Genomic DNA, 16302 nt, shown 5'->3' on the forward strand with positions numbered 1-16302 from the left:
AGGTCTATATATATATATATATATATATATAAAGAGTATGTAGATATGGTTATTAACCACATCCGTATACCTTAAAATTGCAATATGCATCCACCTATGCGAATAATAGATAGTAAATAGGTGATGATAGCCGATAAAAGCGGTTAATATCCGCCATAGAATGAATGACTCCAAGCTCACGTCCACTTGTAGCTACTCCCCGAGCCCACACGGCCGACACTCGCATTACTAGTAAAAGAAATTTGGAGGCCATTCTCAAATGCAGATAAGCTCAGAAAATAGGAAAAAGTCGAATACAATTATACAAGTAGAACTACGAATGGCTCCCTAGTAAATTTTTGCAATTCTATGCCCTCTTGCACAGTCGCCCGGTTTCCTCTCAAAAGTCCAAATCATTTCCCTCCGCCAAATCCAAACCTCCTCACCACTTCCCGCCCAATCTAAACCTCCCCACCCAAACAAAACCCTAACCCCCAAACAGGAGCCAAGCCTAAACCGAGCCAAACCCATCTCCCTAGCAGCCATGAAAGTCCGGTCAGTGAAGCTCCGTGAGGCCCACAAGGCGGCCGCTGCCTCGTCCAACAATGGGCGCGGCTCCTTCTGCTCCGTCCTGTGGGACCAGCAAGCCCTTCACCTGGTGACGGCCTCCTCTTCCGACCCATCCATCTCCATCCACGACCCTCTTCTTCCCTCCAGCGCTCCTAAGATCCTCCGCCACCACCGCGACGGCGTCACTGCCCTCGCCATTAGTCCCAACTCGACGTGCCTCGCTTCCGGATCCGTGGATCACTCTGTCAAGCTCTACAAGTTTCCGGGTATTCTTCGGGTGTTCCTCATTTATTGTGCTGAGTATGGGGTTTGTGGGATTTCGGGAGAACTGGTTTTGATTTGTTTTTGCCTGTTTCTTTTGTTTGATGGGCCTTTTTTCTTTTTCTTTTTCTTTTTTTTTTTTTTTCCCCTTGGTGTCATTTGTCGATTCAGATGTTTGTTTTGTGTGCTAATTGTTTCGTGCTTTCTTGGAATATTTTTAGGTATTAGGTTTGACGTGTGAAATGCTTTAATTTTTGGGGAATGTAGATCTGCCGTTATAGACCTGATTTGTGAAATGTTGGAAATTTTTGGGGTTTCATTTTGGCATTTTGGAAAACTTAAGTATGTTTCTCTGATATTGATTAGATGTGTGAAATGATTGCATGTTGGATTTACTGGATTTGATTTTGGGTTTAGGGCAAAATTAGGTCTAATTGGAAATTTGTATTCTTTTTCCTTTGTTTAATGGGGGGTTACTTTTTTAGTTATATTCTGCGACTAAATGGGTGTTATATAACCTTTGTTGTATTTTTCAAATTCAAGTCTTTGGTGAGATACTAAGATCAATTGTGAAGTAATTCTAAGTCGATGTATGCACATATGTTTTATCTTGTTTGGTGATCCAGATATCTCAAAATATTATATATGTTTTTGGTTTCATAGTTGAAGGCATTTTTACTCTTCCTTTGAGTTTCTTTATGTTTACTTTAATTTTTTTCTGAGCAAATTAGTCTACTTTCATATGTGCATATTAGATGACTATATTGTAATGCTTACTGGAACCTAACTAATTTCCGATCTATAGTCACTAGAGCCGATGGTTGTCCAGCGACTTTTGAACTACTCGTTTTTCATAATGGTCAACTGTTGTCCTGAAGACTTCAGCCATGTCTAATCATCTTAAAGCTCCATTTAGCTTGTTTATGTAGCTTGATCGATTTTCTAAGAACCTCTTTTTTCTTGTCAGGTGGAGAGTTTGAGACTAATATCACTAGATTCACATTGCCAATACGTGCCCTTGCATTTAATAGATCAGGGAGCATGTTGGCAGCTGCTGGTGATGATGAGGGTATTAAGCTAATCAACACAATTGACGGTTCAATTTCAAGGGTTCTGAAAGGACATAGAGGACCTGTCACTGGCTTAGCTTTTGACCCTAATAGTGAATACTTGGCATCTATTGATTCATCTGGGACTGTCATATATTGGGAGCTCCACTCTGGAAGAACATTGCACACTCTTAAAGGTATAGCTCCTGACACTGGTTCTGACCTTTCTGTAATGAATGTAGTTAGCTGGAGTCCTGATGGGGAGACCTTAGCTGTCCCTGGTTTGAGAAATGATGTGGTGATGTACGACAGAGATACAGCTGAAAAGCTGTTTTTGTTGAGAGGTGATCACATGCAACCTATTTGTTTCTTGTCTTGGTCACCCAATGGTAAGTACTTGGCTACGTCTGGTTTAGACAGACAGGTTCTGATCTGGGATGTTGATCGGAAGCAGGATATTGATAGACATAAATTTGATGATAAAATAAGTTGCATAGTATGGAAGCCAATTGGCAATGCACTGGCTGTAATTGATGTTATGGGAAAGTATGGCGTGTGGGAATCAGTTGTTCCTTCGTCAATGAAATCTCCTACTGAGGATGTTCCAAATTTACAATCAAAGAATAGTAATGGGCTCCTTTTGTTTGATGAAGAGGAACAAGGTCTTAGTGTATCTGGTAGTCTAAGTGATCTTGGTGAAGATAGCCATGGTGAATCTGAACCTTCTACCAGGAAAAGGCTACGCAAGCAGTCTGCATATGAGGGAAGTTTGGATGAGGATGGTTGTGATGAATGGAGCTTGCCTCCGAAGGTCGAATCCCGTAAGAAAGTGAATCATATTCACAAGGAAAGCTTGAATAATAGGAATGAAGGGCTGAGAAGAATAACGACATCTGCTAGTCCAAAAATGCAGGAGGCATTTCAGCCTGGTGCAACTCCAGTCAAGGATGCAAAAAGGCGCTTTTTGTGCTACAATATGGTTGGAAGTATAACCACAATTGAACATGATGGATACTCCCATATAGAGGTAATCCAAGTCTTTGGTTAGTTAGGTTCACTTTCTAGTCTGTCCTTTATTCTTTCTTTCTTTCTTTCTTGCAGGCTCAACTTTTAGTTAGAAGCATGTATGTAGCAGGAGGGTGTGGTAATGTACTAATAGTTCAATGATTTTGGATACAGATAGACTTTCATGATACTGGCAGAGGTCCACGAGTTCCCTCAATGACTGATCATTTTGGCTTTACAATGGCTGCATTAAATGAGAATGGAAGTGTTTTTGCAAACCCTTGTAAGGGTGAGAAGAACATGAGTACTCTTATGTATTGCCCGTTCAGTACCTGGGCAAATAATAGTGAGGTACGATCATTTACCTCTTAAAATTGTTCATGATTTAACTTACAGTGGTTTTTTTAGACATGCACATACTTTCCCTGCTAATGTTCAACTGTCTTTGCACAATGAATGTGAAGTTTTACCGTGTGCTGACTTTGGATTTGTATTGCAAACACAGTGGTCTATGAGATTAGAAGGGGAAGAAGTGAAGGTTGTGGCTCTTGGTACTGCTTGGGTAGCTGCAATTACGAGTTTTAATTTTCTTCGCATCTTTACTGAGGGTGGTTTGCAGGTTTGTCAAATAAATATCATTAATATATTACTCCATCCCTTTTTGGGGTGGAGTGGGGAAGGAGGTGGTGGTCTAACATTGTTAGTTTTTGAATTATGGATAATGATTTATGCCTTCATTTTGTAGTGGTCATCTTAAAGTAGTTTCTAAATTATGTCTGCGAAATATATAATATTCATATTTGATATTGAGAGTGCTTTGACCATGATGGTTGATCTATTAACTTACGAGGGTCATAACTTTGCTGGAAAGAATACAACAATGGCACCAATGGCAATGATGTAATTTGCCTTCCTAAGGTAGGCAGGGTATTTTAGATAAGCAGCGCCAAATAGGAATAGGGAAGAAAAAACTTATAAGTAGTTGTAGTAACCTCCTAACTAGAAAGAGTAATACATGTAGGGAAATTTGTATTCTTTGATATTCATATAATCTTCTAGCAACACTGATGCAGAGTAAAACAAGAATAAATTTGTCGTTTTATTTTATTTAGATTATTAGTTTTATTGTAGTTCAATTAGAGTTATTTGTAATTCAGTAATGGGCTTAGCCCAAAAGTGAGTCACATTAGCTTAAGTTATTTGTTATTTAATAATGGGCTTGGCCCAAAGTGAGTCACATTAGGGTTGGGGTTTAGTCTATGAGCCTATTTAAGCATAATATTCTATTGTAATAGTTAGTTGATGATGAATGAAAAATTGAGCGTGTGCCACCATTATTTCCTCTCTATTCTCCCTATCTCCTTTGGCTTTCTTCTCTCTTTCCTTCTTAGTTTCTACTTCTTCTTCCTCTATTTTTGCTTCTTTTTCCTCTTAAATTCTTGCTTTATCTCTCCGATTAATCATCTTACATCAAATTGCTTTGAAGGAAACATAATGGCGGCTCACGCTCAATTTTTCATTCATCATCAACTAACTATTACAATAGAATATTATGCTTAAATAGGCTCATAGACTAAATCCTAATCCTAACCCTAATGTGACTCACTTTTGGGCTAAGCCCATTATTGAATTACAAATAACTCTAATTGAACTACAATAAAACTAATAATCTAAATAAAATAAAATGACAAATTTATTCTTGTTTCACTCTGCATCAAACACACTAATAGAATGTACAGTTCTTCAGATAATTTCGGGTTTCTTAACGATAAATAATTCCTGATTATGGATACAGTATTGTTTTTGCAACTCTAGGAACTAAAACAATAGCTGACATTTTGCATTATACCAAGAAAGAGTAGGGGTGTCGCAGTTCTGGTGAAAATGATACTTGTTTTTGGGTTCATGCAGCTGAAAAATGAAAGGGAAAATCTGTCTCCTTTCATATTCAGCTGTGAATCTGAATATGAGTGAACAAAACATATTGAAACAATACCTTAATGGGTTCTTGTGGTTCCTGAGTATATGATTTCACATAGATCCTAATATATTAGTATAAAATTTTCTATAATTTTCATAATATTTGAGCAGTTGTCTGTGCATCTCTGTTTGCTGAAAGCAATTTTCTGCCTCAGAAACATGTTCTTTCCCTTGACGGGCCTGTGGTGACTGCATCAGGCTTCAAGGACGAACTTGCGGTTGTCTCTCATGTGTCTGACTGTCTTCCCTCAAATGATCAGGTCCTGTTTCAACTTTCAACAATCTGTTTCATTTTCTCATAGTGTTGATTGGTCCAAGGTTCAACCTGGACTCATATTAGTACAATTTAGGACAAATACATTTACAAAGGCCATAACCAAGAATGCTCAAGTCCATGATGATATCTGTGTCAAAAGTTTTCTGGACAAAATAGTTACCTATCTGCTTGCTGAAGACACTGTAACACTTGCAGGGTTGATGGTTTGAACTTGTTGTCTCTTTATTATTGCTATTTGCTAAAAAATGAAATGTACGCCCATCCGTAACATGCAGATGTTAGAGTTCAGAGTATTCAACATAGCTAATGGAACTCAGCCTCTCAGAGGACGTCTGCCATTAACTCCCGGTTCACATCTAACATGGTTTGGGTTTAGTGAAGAAGGCCAATTAAGTTCCTATGATTCTAAGGTATTATCAGCTCTGTTTTCAAGCCATTTAACTTTCTATGACCCTGAATATTGCTTCTTGATATGATATCTGAATATGTAAAACTTGTAGGGCATGCTGAGAGTGTTTACCAGCCAATATGGTGGCAGTTGGCTTCCACTCTTCAGGTTCAAGATTCTTCCAAGAATATGGAATTATTTTCTGAATTTAAAATTTTCCTGTCATAACTTGCTAGTCCAGTGCATTCTTTAATATAGATTTGCTATTCAGTGCTAGTAAAGAGAAGTCAGATGAAAACTATTGGGTGGTCGGGTTGAGTGCAAGCAAGCTGTTTTGTATTGTTTGCAAAAGTCCATACTTATTCCCGCAGGTAGGATAGCTCATGACTTCTCCTTCTGCTAAATCTTTTGTGATATATTTATCGACTTTCTCCCCTTTCTCAGGTGATGCCCAAACCAGTCCTCACTCTGATGAATCTTTCATTTCCTCTTGCATCGTCTGACCTTGCAGCAGAAGCCCTTGAAAATGAATTTATACTGAATAACATGCATCTCTTACAGGTTCTTCTTTCTGCCCCTTCATATTTCACAGCCTCTGTTTTTAATATTGTACAACCCTTCAGGCTTGCCAGTTGTAATTTTAAATTTGTATTAGTTTGTTGTGATTGAGAAATAAACTTCCTGTTTTATATTCGTTATTAAGGATAGGAGCTCTATATTCTGACCCTTATCATATGTTACTATTTATAGAGGCAAAATAGGGACACCTCATAGGAGCAACTCATAGTGACAACTTATAGGGACCCCTGGTTTTTTCCTCTATTTGTTACAATACTACCCTTTCTAGTACTTTCTAACCTTGAACCACCAGTACTGACCCAAAACGAACAAAATGGGATGAAACTTTGGTGGTTGAAATGGGACTCTATTGGTCTCTAATACAAGTCGACCTGGTTGTAAACTGGGTTGACCCAATTTTATAAATGGATTGGGTTATGGATTGAGCCTAGGTTGACTTGATCAGGGTTTACTTGGTCGAATATGGTATGGATTGGGCCCGAGGTTGAAAACTAAGCTGGAATAATTGTTGAATTGAAAATCTAATTAAACCAAACTGGGGGATAACATTGTCCGGATAAGGACCGCTTACACCTATAGCCAAACACCCCCTTTCTCTTCCAAACTCAACACAGATTTGCTTGTAGCCACAGACACTCATTGTTGGTAACCACAGATCGGTTCACTGCCTCTCACACCATTGCTACCGTTAACCATAACCAAACAACACAAAACATTGTCGGCAACCAAAACGCCACCAGTGGCGATACACGTATAGCCACCAGTGGCGATACACGTATAGCCACCGACCATTGCAACCACCGGCCACCTCTCTACAGACATGGCTGACCATTATTACAATACATAAACGACTGTTAAGAAACAACCGAAAGTTACCATAACATGAACACGCCTGGCAACACCACCACAGAACCGACCACTGCAACACAGAATTTCACCAAATAATCGGGTAGACTTTTCTGACCACCACACACCCCATTGATTGCCCTGAGTCAACCATCCACTTGAGGGAAATCACCACAATAGCCACGGTGACAAACGAAGACCACCACACTGATGAAGTCGATGGCAACAACATCTATACTGATGACATGGCCATCGACCTCCAACCATGGGTATCGGGCCAAAGCCTATAACACCAGCATTGTTGCAGATGGGACGAAAGAAAATAAAGAAGAAAAACACAATAGGATAGCAAAACGAAAAGAAAATTGTTAAATCTAGGACAATTCTGATAACATACAATAGGGACACTTTGTAGTGGCAACTCAGAGGGACACCTAGTCCTTTCCCTTTTTATTAGAATAATAGAGTTCTATTCCAATCCAGAGTGAGTAGTAGGGAGTTATCAAATAACCACCTCACTCACTCTTCGAACTCAATTTGGATTCTAACTCTACTAACCTATGTGGACGTTCAATTAATTTCCAACGCTTCAAATTTTTCTCCATTCAGAAGGTTATATGTGGTCACTAGTACTGTTCAGTGACTGAGGCTATTCTATGTATACCTGCAGATTCAAAAGAGAATAGAAGAAATGGCTGGTGCTGGTTTGGAGACCATTTCACTTGATGACGAGGCTTTTACTATGGAAGCAGCTCAAGATAGATGCATCTTGAGGCTTATTGCATCCTGCTGCAATGGTGAATATTAACTGTTTATGGTTACATCCAAAGAGGGGATGTATCATTTATATCCTAGCCTCTTTTCCGCCTGTCTAATTTAGATTCTAAACATAATATGATATATCATAGTTATGGTTACTTGTGGTGGTTATGACAGGTGATAAGCTTGTGAGGGCTACTGAACTCGTGAAGCTTTTATCAATGGAAAAATCTGTGAAGGGTGCAATCAAGCTTGTTACTGCACTGAAGCTTCCTTACTTGGCCGAACGGTTCAACAGTGAATTGGAGGTAAGCCTTCATTGTCCAAAAAAGGGTGAGCAGCTCTTTGTTGGTTAATCAGATTGGCCATTTTCATTTTCACTCTGGCTTCTTATGCTTATTTTACTTACAGAAAAGACTGCTTGATGAAAATCAAGGGACTAAGCAAACTATTCTCCCAAACTCAAGGGGTAATGCACCTATCATGGCTGATGTTGCACTCAGCAAGACCTTTACTTCTCCTGAAACAAAGGAAATATCAGGAACTGTAATTCCATTGGCATCACCAAAATTGACTGCTCCTCTGTTTACAAAGAAGAACAAATCACAAGAGGGAACTAAATTTGGAATAAAGAAAACTGAGCAAAACCAAACTCTTGTGCCAGATGGAAGAAAAGAAGATGGAGATAAAAATTGCAGGGAAGGTGAGGAAGATAGGGGAAATGTCTCAGGTACAATCAAATCATCCATTGCATTTATGAAGTCATCAGACAAGCAGGAGGTAAAGAGAGTAGAGGAGAATCAAGTACAATCTCATCGCCCATCTAATCCGTTTCTAAAGTCTTCTATCAGGTGAAGTCCTTTCTGTTTATCCTTCCAACTGACCACAGGAAGACTGCAGGCACGGGTAAAGGATAAAGATTGAACCATGGTAGATGGCTAAACCCCCGTGGCCCAGTCCAGCATTTGTCAACATGCATGGAGGAAAATCTTTGGTGTGCTTTTCTGAGGCGCTGTAACATGGAGTAGCATGGATTATGTTCTGAAATTATGCATTTGGGAGATATAGGGGATTCATTCTTGTCCTTCTCAATGCGTGGCTTAATTGCATTATTGCAAGCAAGAATCATATTGTTGTATATTAATTGTAATGTAGTTACTTGTGTAGCGACTAATATCTTATCGAAACTCAGAAACCTGATACAAATTATTAAGCAATCATATGGCGGCGATGAAGATGCCCAAGTCTCTGGTGAAAAGCACCTTGTGGGAAAACAAAGAGCATCTTTACTTTGAGCCTTGAGAGGAGCATTGCAATGAATTCTGTCAGTCCTGCTGTATTTGCAATTTGATCTGTCTCCAGTTCTCAATATCCTTAACACAAATGATTATTCTGAACATATGGTGGCATCTTATTGATAATTGTTAGTAGTTAAAGAGAGGACTATCTTATTGACAAGTGTGGTTATTGAAACTGAGGACGTGAAAAATATTCTCCATCAATTAGGAAGAGAAGAAAGAATAAGCCTTTGCTTGCCACGGCCATACAGTTTTTATTACTCGAGACTGGCTGGCGAATTGAAAATAACAGAAAATAAGCCTAATTGGTCGAATTTGTTGCCCTTTTTGGCACTAGCCGTTATCTACCGTCAACCTTTTTGGCATTTCCTGATAACGATTTATCATCCAGCTTTTTTTTTTTATATATATAGGTTATCATCCAGCTTTTATTCTGAAGAGAAAAAGACCAATGGCGTTCATTCAGCTACTTCTAAGTATAGGGTGAAAGAGTTCTGTCACGAGGGGCTTGCCCCTTCCATAGATTATAAAAATGTTTTGAAAATTGTATCTTTTGAAAGAAAAGACAATCAAATAGAAAAATAAAAACAATGCGAAATAAAAATAAATAAATACAAGAATTTTATGTGGTTAGGTTTATGATCTACGCCCACGTAATAAATTCCAAAAAGTTACATTTTACTCTTATTCCTTGATACTTTTATAATACAAAGAGTCCCTATTTATAGGGAGATGCAGAGAATAAAAGATGGTATGAGAAATCAAATCAAATAAGATATTAATATATTCAAATCTGATTTGATTACAAACAATTACAATAAATCAAATTCTTTAATAGATTCTAACATCCTCTCAAACTCAAGTTGGAAGATTCTAAAAGCTTGAATTTGAATTTTCTTTTTCTTTTTTTTTTTAAAAAAATTTTTTTTAAAATTTTTTTGCTTTTTATTGGAAATGGAGTGGTCGACAAAGGTGATGGTGACGGTGATCGGACATGAGCCTTAAATAATAACATGGGGACCAACTATGGACCAAAATAAAAGCTAACAAAGGGCTGAAATTGATTCTAACTATGGACATTAAATGGGCCTGGGTATTTAAACAATATCACAAAGGCTAGAAATTGGGCCAACAAATGACCGAAAAGATTGAGCCAACTATGGGTCCTAAATGGGTCTGAGTTTCAAACAATACCACATATGCCAAATGAGTGGACTAATAAAGGGCTAAAAGATGGGTATGGGTCAACAACAAGACCAACAATACACCAAATAATGGGCTAACAAATGGCCAAAATAATATGGGCAACATGCCTTCTTTTTTTTTTTTTTTTCTTTTTTTCTCTCTCTCTCTCTCTCTCTCTCTCTTTACACCTTACATCTTCTCCACACAAAACCAATATATATATATATATATATATACTTTTAAAAACAACATAAAATGTTGTGGTCGTAATGGTCTTATGATCATAGGTCATATATTCCTTTATTTCAGAATGTATTTGCTTTGTTTGAGCATCTAGTTGGGTTACGTCAGTTATGGGTAGTTTATAGAGTAGCGGGTCACTTATGTAAAGAGTAGTTATTATCATGTAGCCTATAGATGGGCATGTGGGTTAGTTACGTTTAGTTATTAGTTTGTTGTATTTAATCCTTGTGATGAATGAAAAGATATCGAAGTATGTGTATTAAAAACGTGAGGTTATTATAGTCGTTTGCTAGAAGAGGACTTGGCCCCTTTAAGTGCCAAATTGTTACTTTTATTGTCATTTATTGTTATTTTCAATACAAATCCGGCCACCACCAAATATCTAGACCCATAAAGTAAAATCAATAGCCGAAATAGGAATATGGTTATTGTGGTATCAGGGCATCGATCTTGCGACATAACATGGTTTATTGTGGTATCAGAGCATCGATCTTGCGATAATGGCGAAAGGTACACGAATTTTTGAGTTAGTAGAAGCAATTGTTAAGCTCAGAGAAGACAATGCCTTTGATAACCCAATTAGGGCGCTTATCAATCTTAAACAAACATCAACAGTCGAGAAGTATCAATCACAGTTTGAGGTACTATCCGAGGTACTATCTATCAGAATCCTCACAAGGTTGACTAAAGAGTTTTGGGAGAGTAGATTTGTAAGTGGAATCAAAGAGAATATCAAAATAACAGTCACTAAGTTAAAGCCAACTTCATTGAAAGCAGCATTCAGTTTCGCAAAATTTCAAGAAGAGGAGTTTCTAAGAAGAACCTGAGCCCCAAAAAAATTGTGAGGAAAGCCAAGAAATTGCGCTTGAAGAACAAGAAGTGCAACCACAAAATGAAGAAATTCAAGAGTTAGAGCCCGCTTTTGCAACTGAAGAGCATTTAGAGGCCAATAGCAAAGAATTTCTTGAAGAGCCGTTGAACCAATTAGAGCAAGGGTAGCCATTTATTCACGATTACCTAGAATTTCAACCTTGCCTGCTCACTAGTACGTCCGCAGCCCCGAAGGTTACCAGTACCAGGATGGCCTTTACTGTGGCGCAAGCTCGCCGAGTCAACACCATAACTATCAACCCGGCCAAAACGTCGAGGTTTTTATTACGAGTATTCATATTAAGCTGGAGTTAGTTACATGACGTGTACAAATTAGTTAGATATACAGCTGTAAATGTATTTAGTTAGATCAATTCTGGAGTGTTCTTGTGGTTCATGTAAGGCTATTCAAGAACATAATCATGATGATTATGTTCTTCAGTTTCTTGTTGGTCTCAATGACTCTTACGCACATATAAGGGGACAAATTCTGCTTATTGATCCTCTACCAGCTATCAACAAAGTCTTCTCTGTTGTTCTTCAAGAAGAGAGACAGCTTATCATTTCTATCAATCCTCCTAGCCATGAAACTGTTGCAATGTTAGCAAGAACCAATTCACAGTCACAACAGCAGTATCGATTTGGAAAACAAAATGTTCAACGGCCTTTTCAACATAATGTTCAACAATATTTTCGCAAGGAAAGACATCTCTTTACACATTGTGGTTTTCTGGGGCATACCGTGGACAAGTGTTACAAGTTACATGGTTTTCCTCTGGGTTTTTAAATCCAACAAACCTAAGCTGTAGTTTTCATCAGCACATCAGGTGCAAGGGAATCAATTTGATTCTGAAAATCAAAACTCTCAAAGTATCCAACCTTTTCAAGCTCCTTCATTATCCTTCACTCAAACACAATGTGAACAAATTTTGGCTTTGCTAAAGCCATCTAATCTTGACAATCATGCATCTGCTTTTCAAGTAGGTAGCAATTTTGTCAATCAAGGGCAAATTTTATCAACTATGTCAGGTATTCATAATCTTTCATCAAACAGTTTTGAGTTCTTGCATTCTGTTTTCTCTATTGTTCATTTTCAATCATTTCAAGTTGCATCTAACCATTCTCATGATCATAATCCATGGATCATTGACACTGGGGCAATTGCCCATATGGTTGGTTCAATTTCTTTTCTCACAACTATCACTATTGTTGTCTCCACTCATGTTAAATTGCCTAATGGACAATTTGTTGTAGTAACTTATATTGGAACTGTTAAGATTTCCAATTATTTGATTCTTACGGATGTTTTATGCATTCCGTCATTCTCTTTTAATCTGATTTCTACTAGCAAGCTCACTAAATCTCTTTCATATTGCCTTATTTTCTTCACTTCTTTTTGCTTCATACAGAACATGTTCACATGGTTGACGATTGGATTGGGTAAGGAGAAAGATGGGCTGTTTTACTTGCAGCATAACTCAGACAATCCATCCCTTTTCAATTCTGCATTTTCTGCTGTTTCAATAAAGGCTCCATCTACTGAGATTTGGCACTACCGACTTGGTCATCCATCTCAACTTAGATTAGCTTTGTTAAAATCTTTGATTCCTAATGCTTCTTTACATTCCAATAACATATGTATTGTATGTCCTATGGCTAAACAACACAAACTTTCATTTCCTGTAAGCCATTCATGTAATGAATCCTCTTTTGATATCATTCATTGTGATATTTGGGGGCCCTTTTCTGTCAATTCAATAATTGGTTCTCAATTTTTTCTTACAATTGTTGATGATCATTCTAGGTTTACTTGGGTGTATCTAATACATGTCATGTAACTAACTCCAGCTCAGTATGAATACTTGTAATAGTTTTCAAATCCTTTTGGGTTTATCAAAGTAGTAGTATGTTTACTGGAGAGTTTTGAATCAATCTCTCTTTCAACATATTATTTCAAGCTGTTGCAGATTTTTGAGCTCTTAAGGCACAAATGGCGTTCTAAAACCATTTTCCTAGGAGACTTTGTCCTGCACTTTGTAGGCTTGAATAACTTTAGCCTTCTTGCATGTGGCATAAGGATCAACATAAATTTCAGATTCTAAAAACAAAACATGAGGCGTGGGCAATTATGAATATTAAAGTTGCAAATGATAAAGCTGATGAGGAGGAGGATGTGTGCCGGATCTGCTGGAACCCAGGCGACGGAAGGAACCCGCTTCAGTACCCATGTGTGTGTAACGGGAGTATCAAGTACATGCACCAGTATTGCCTTCTGTAGTGGCTCCATTACCAAACTACAAGAGATATAGAAATGATGACAAAGCTTGTTTTCTCTTCAATACAATAGTTGTGTTCTCACTTCTTTTGGGAAGTAACTATCTCCATGCTAGTACTACTCGTTTCTCTTGAAGCTGCAAGACAAGCCAAGAAAGTACAAACTTTAAGCATGAGTGAGATGATCTCAAGTAGTGCATGGGCCTTGGGGAGAGGAAATGATGTTGCAGATGGTGGTTTCATCTTTGTGCAAATGAGTCCATTTTGTGAAGAGGACAAACATGTGTACTACAAAACGCAGCCTTTACTTGCTCATGAATTGTCCATTGCAGAGGGTAACGTGTGCCTTTCTAAGCAAGTGTGACAGCTTGAAAGTGACAAAAAATTTTGGAGTGCAGTGGGACATGTGCTTCAAGTATTGGGTAAAATCAAAGAGTCTCTTAAGCCACCAAATTCAAAGGGTTCAAGCAAGCATCTTACGGGTTGGTTATAAAATGATAGTTAAAAGGATACAACTCACATTTTTCTATTCTTGAATAAGAGTTTGGTCTTTTCTTTTTTGTTTGGGTTGCCTTCTTCAAGTTTTTCATGCTAGTCATAGGAATCTACTGCAAGGAGTGTACTGGCAGGATCAATTGGTTTCCAGACCTTGTGGGCAAGGTCTTTTGAAGAAGTGGAGTTTGTTATGGGCCTAATGGTCTTATGATCATGGGTCATGTATTCCTTTATTTCAGCATGTATTTCATTTATTTGAGCATCTAGTTGGGTTACGTCAATCATGGGTAGTTTATAGAGTAGCAGGTCACTTATGTGGGGAGTAGCTATTATCATGTAGCCTATAGATGGGCAAGTGGGTTAGTACGTTTAGTTATTAGTTTGTTGTATTTAATCATTGTGAATGAATGAAAAGATATCAAAGTATTTGCATTAAACCCGTGAGGTTATAGCCGTGTGCTATAGGAAGACTTGGCCCCTTTAAGTGCCAAATTGTTACTTTTATTGTCATTTATTGTTATTTCATTACAAATCTCACCACCAAATATCTAGGCCCATTACCACCACCAAATATCCTGACCCATAAAATAAAATCAATAGCCGAAGTAGGAATATGGTGAAGCTCGTGAATAAAGGCAAACCACCAAATATGATACTGTTGCAAGGATCTAGTGATTGACCAAATCCAGGCTTCTGTTTTTGAAAGTGGTAAGAAAAAGATTCATTTACCTTGGAGATGGTTATAGCGATTATTGCCAAGAATTATCCTTTGTGGAACTGTATGTGTAGCAACCCAATGCCTAATTAAGGCACACATCCATGAATGGACCACTAGAGAGGAAAGTCTAGTATGCGATATAGCCTCAAGGTAGGGCTGGCAATTTTGACACGACCCGACAATCCGACACGAATACGACACCAAATTAGCGGGTTTGGGTCCACCTTAAACGGGTTTGGGTCATAAACAGACCGACCCGTTTATATTGGTTTGGCGGGTTGGGTCGCGGGTCACCCGCGGGTGACCAGCCAGCACGATTAGTTTTTTTTTTTCCTAAAAAAAAAAGAAAAAGAAAAAGAAGAAAAAAAAAAGGGAGAATGGCAGAAATTAATGGCCGAATGGGAAATTGCCTTGGGGGGAAAACTGGGAATGGGGGGGAAATAATTATCTGAAAAGTGAAACTGAAAACAGGTGAAAAGTTGAAAAATCAAAGAATCAAAATTCAAAACAGTGAAAAATAAACAAAACCGGAAAAAAGTGAGAAAACTCATAAAAGTGAAAGAAAATTAGAAAAGTAGAACACGGTGAAAAGTGAAAACCCTAGCCTTTTGCCCTTTTCTTTTTGGATTTTTCCTTCAGCTCGCCACGCCGCCACCCTCTCTTCTCCTTCTGCCTGGCCGAGTCGCCGCGCCACCGTCCTTCTCGTCTTCTTCAGCTCTGCGCCGCCACCCTTCTCTTCTCCTTCAGCCTTGCCGAGTCCCCGCGCTCGACGCTCTCTCTCTCTCAAGTCTCTGCAGTGACAGTGAGTGCAGTCTGCTCTCCGCCTCTCCCAGTCTCTCCGGCCGATGTCGCATCCAGTACCGCCGGATCTGCGGGTATGTTAGTTGATTTCCATTTTTTATTTCTTATAGCCATGATTATTGTGGTATAAAATCATAGTCCGATAATCTTCGCACATGCACCCATTCAACACTATATGATCAACATATTATGGCTTCCACACCAGATGTGCACCCACTGACAATAAGTCACTTTCTCAAGTGGACAACGTGGGTCTTGAAGGTGGTTCCAAAACCTAGAATAATCGAAAAACTAAAACATTATCAATGTCAGTTCCGTTCTCCATTTAAGGCTAATTAGAATGGTGTTGCATAGAAGACTTCACCTTGACTTGCGGGTATAATCATAGGCCCTGGAGTCTTGGACCATCATCTTACCTTATATTATTAGAATTTTATATTCATGCAAAATCTTTGTTTCTTTATTTAAGCCAATCAGATGTGTAATTTATCTGATTAATTGTTGTTGAAGTTTTTGACCTTTAAGTAGGTTCTAAGGGTTCATTGATTCATGCCCTGCCTAGGGATTATATTATAAATTTCTCACTCAAAAAATTGTCCATTAAGCAAGCAGGAACTGGTTGTTAACTATGACTGATGTAAGCTTATTCAAAGAAGAGTATGAGGCTTCCTAAAACTTTCCTCAATAGATTGCGAAGTTAGTATGGGGCAAGTGAGTAACAGATT

At 38.3% G+C, this 16302-nt stretch overlaps 1 protein-coding gene across 1 annotated transcript; it reads left to right on the forward strand.

Moving 5' to 3' along the window:
• The first annotated feature begins 277 nt into the window (after positions 1 to 277).
• On the forward strand, positions 278 to 8818 carry LOC133865211 (protein ENHANCER OF LHP1 1). The gene is made up of 12 exons (XM_062301576.1): positions 278 to 815; positions 1778 to 2886; positions 3039 to 3215; positions 3370 to 3483; positions 5000 to 5104; positions 5397 to 5531; positions 5622 to 5677; positions 5781 to 5880; positions 5954 to 6070; positions 7605 to 7731; positions 7871 to 8001; positions 8105 to 8818. Exons 1-12 carry the CDS (start codon positions 524 to 526, stop codon positions 8546 to 8548), a joined length of 2907 nt encoding a protein of 968 aa, XP_062157560.1. The 5' UTR covers positions 278 to 523; the 3' UTR covers positions 8549 to 8818.
• Positions 8819 to 16302: the final 7484 nt, after the last annotated feature.

This window comes from Alnus glutinosa, chromosome 4, assembly GCF_958979055.1.
Source record: "Alnus glutinosa chromosome 4, dhAlnGlut1.1, whole genome shotgun sequence".
Lineage (NCBI taxonomy): Eukaryota > Viridiplantae > Streptophyta > Magnoliopsida > Fagales > Betulaceae > Alnus > Alnus glutinosa.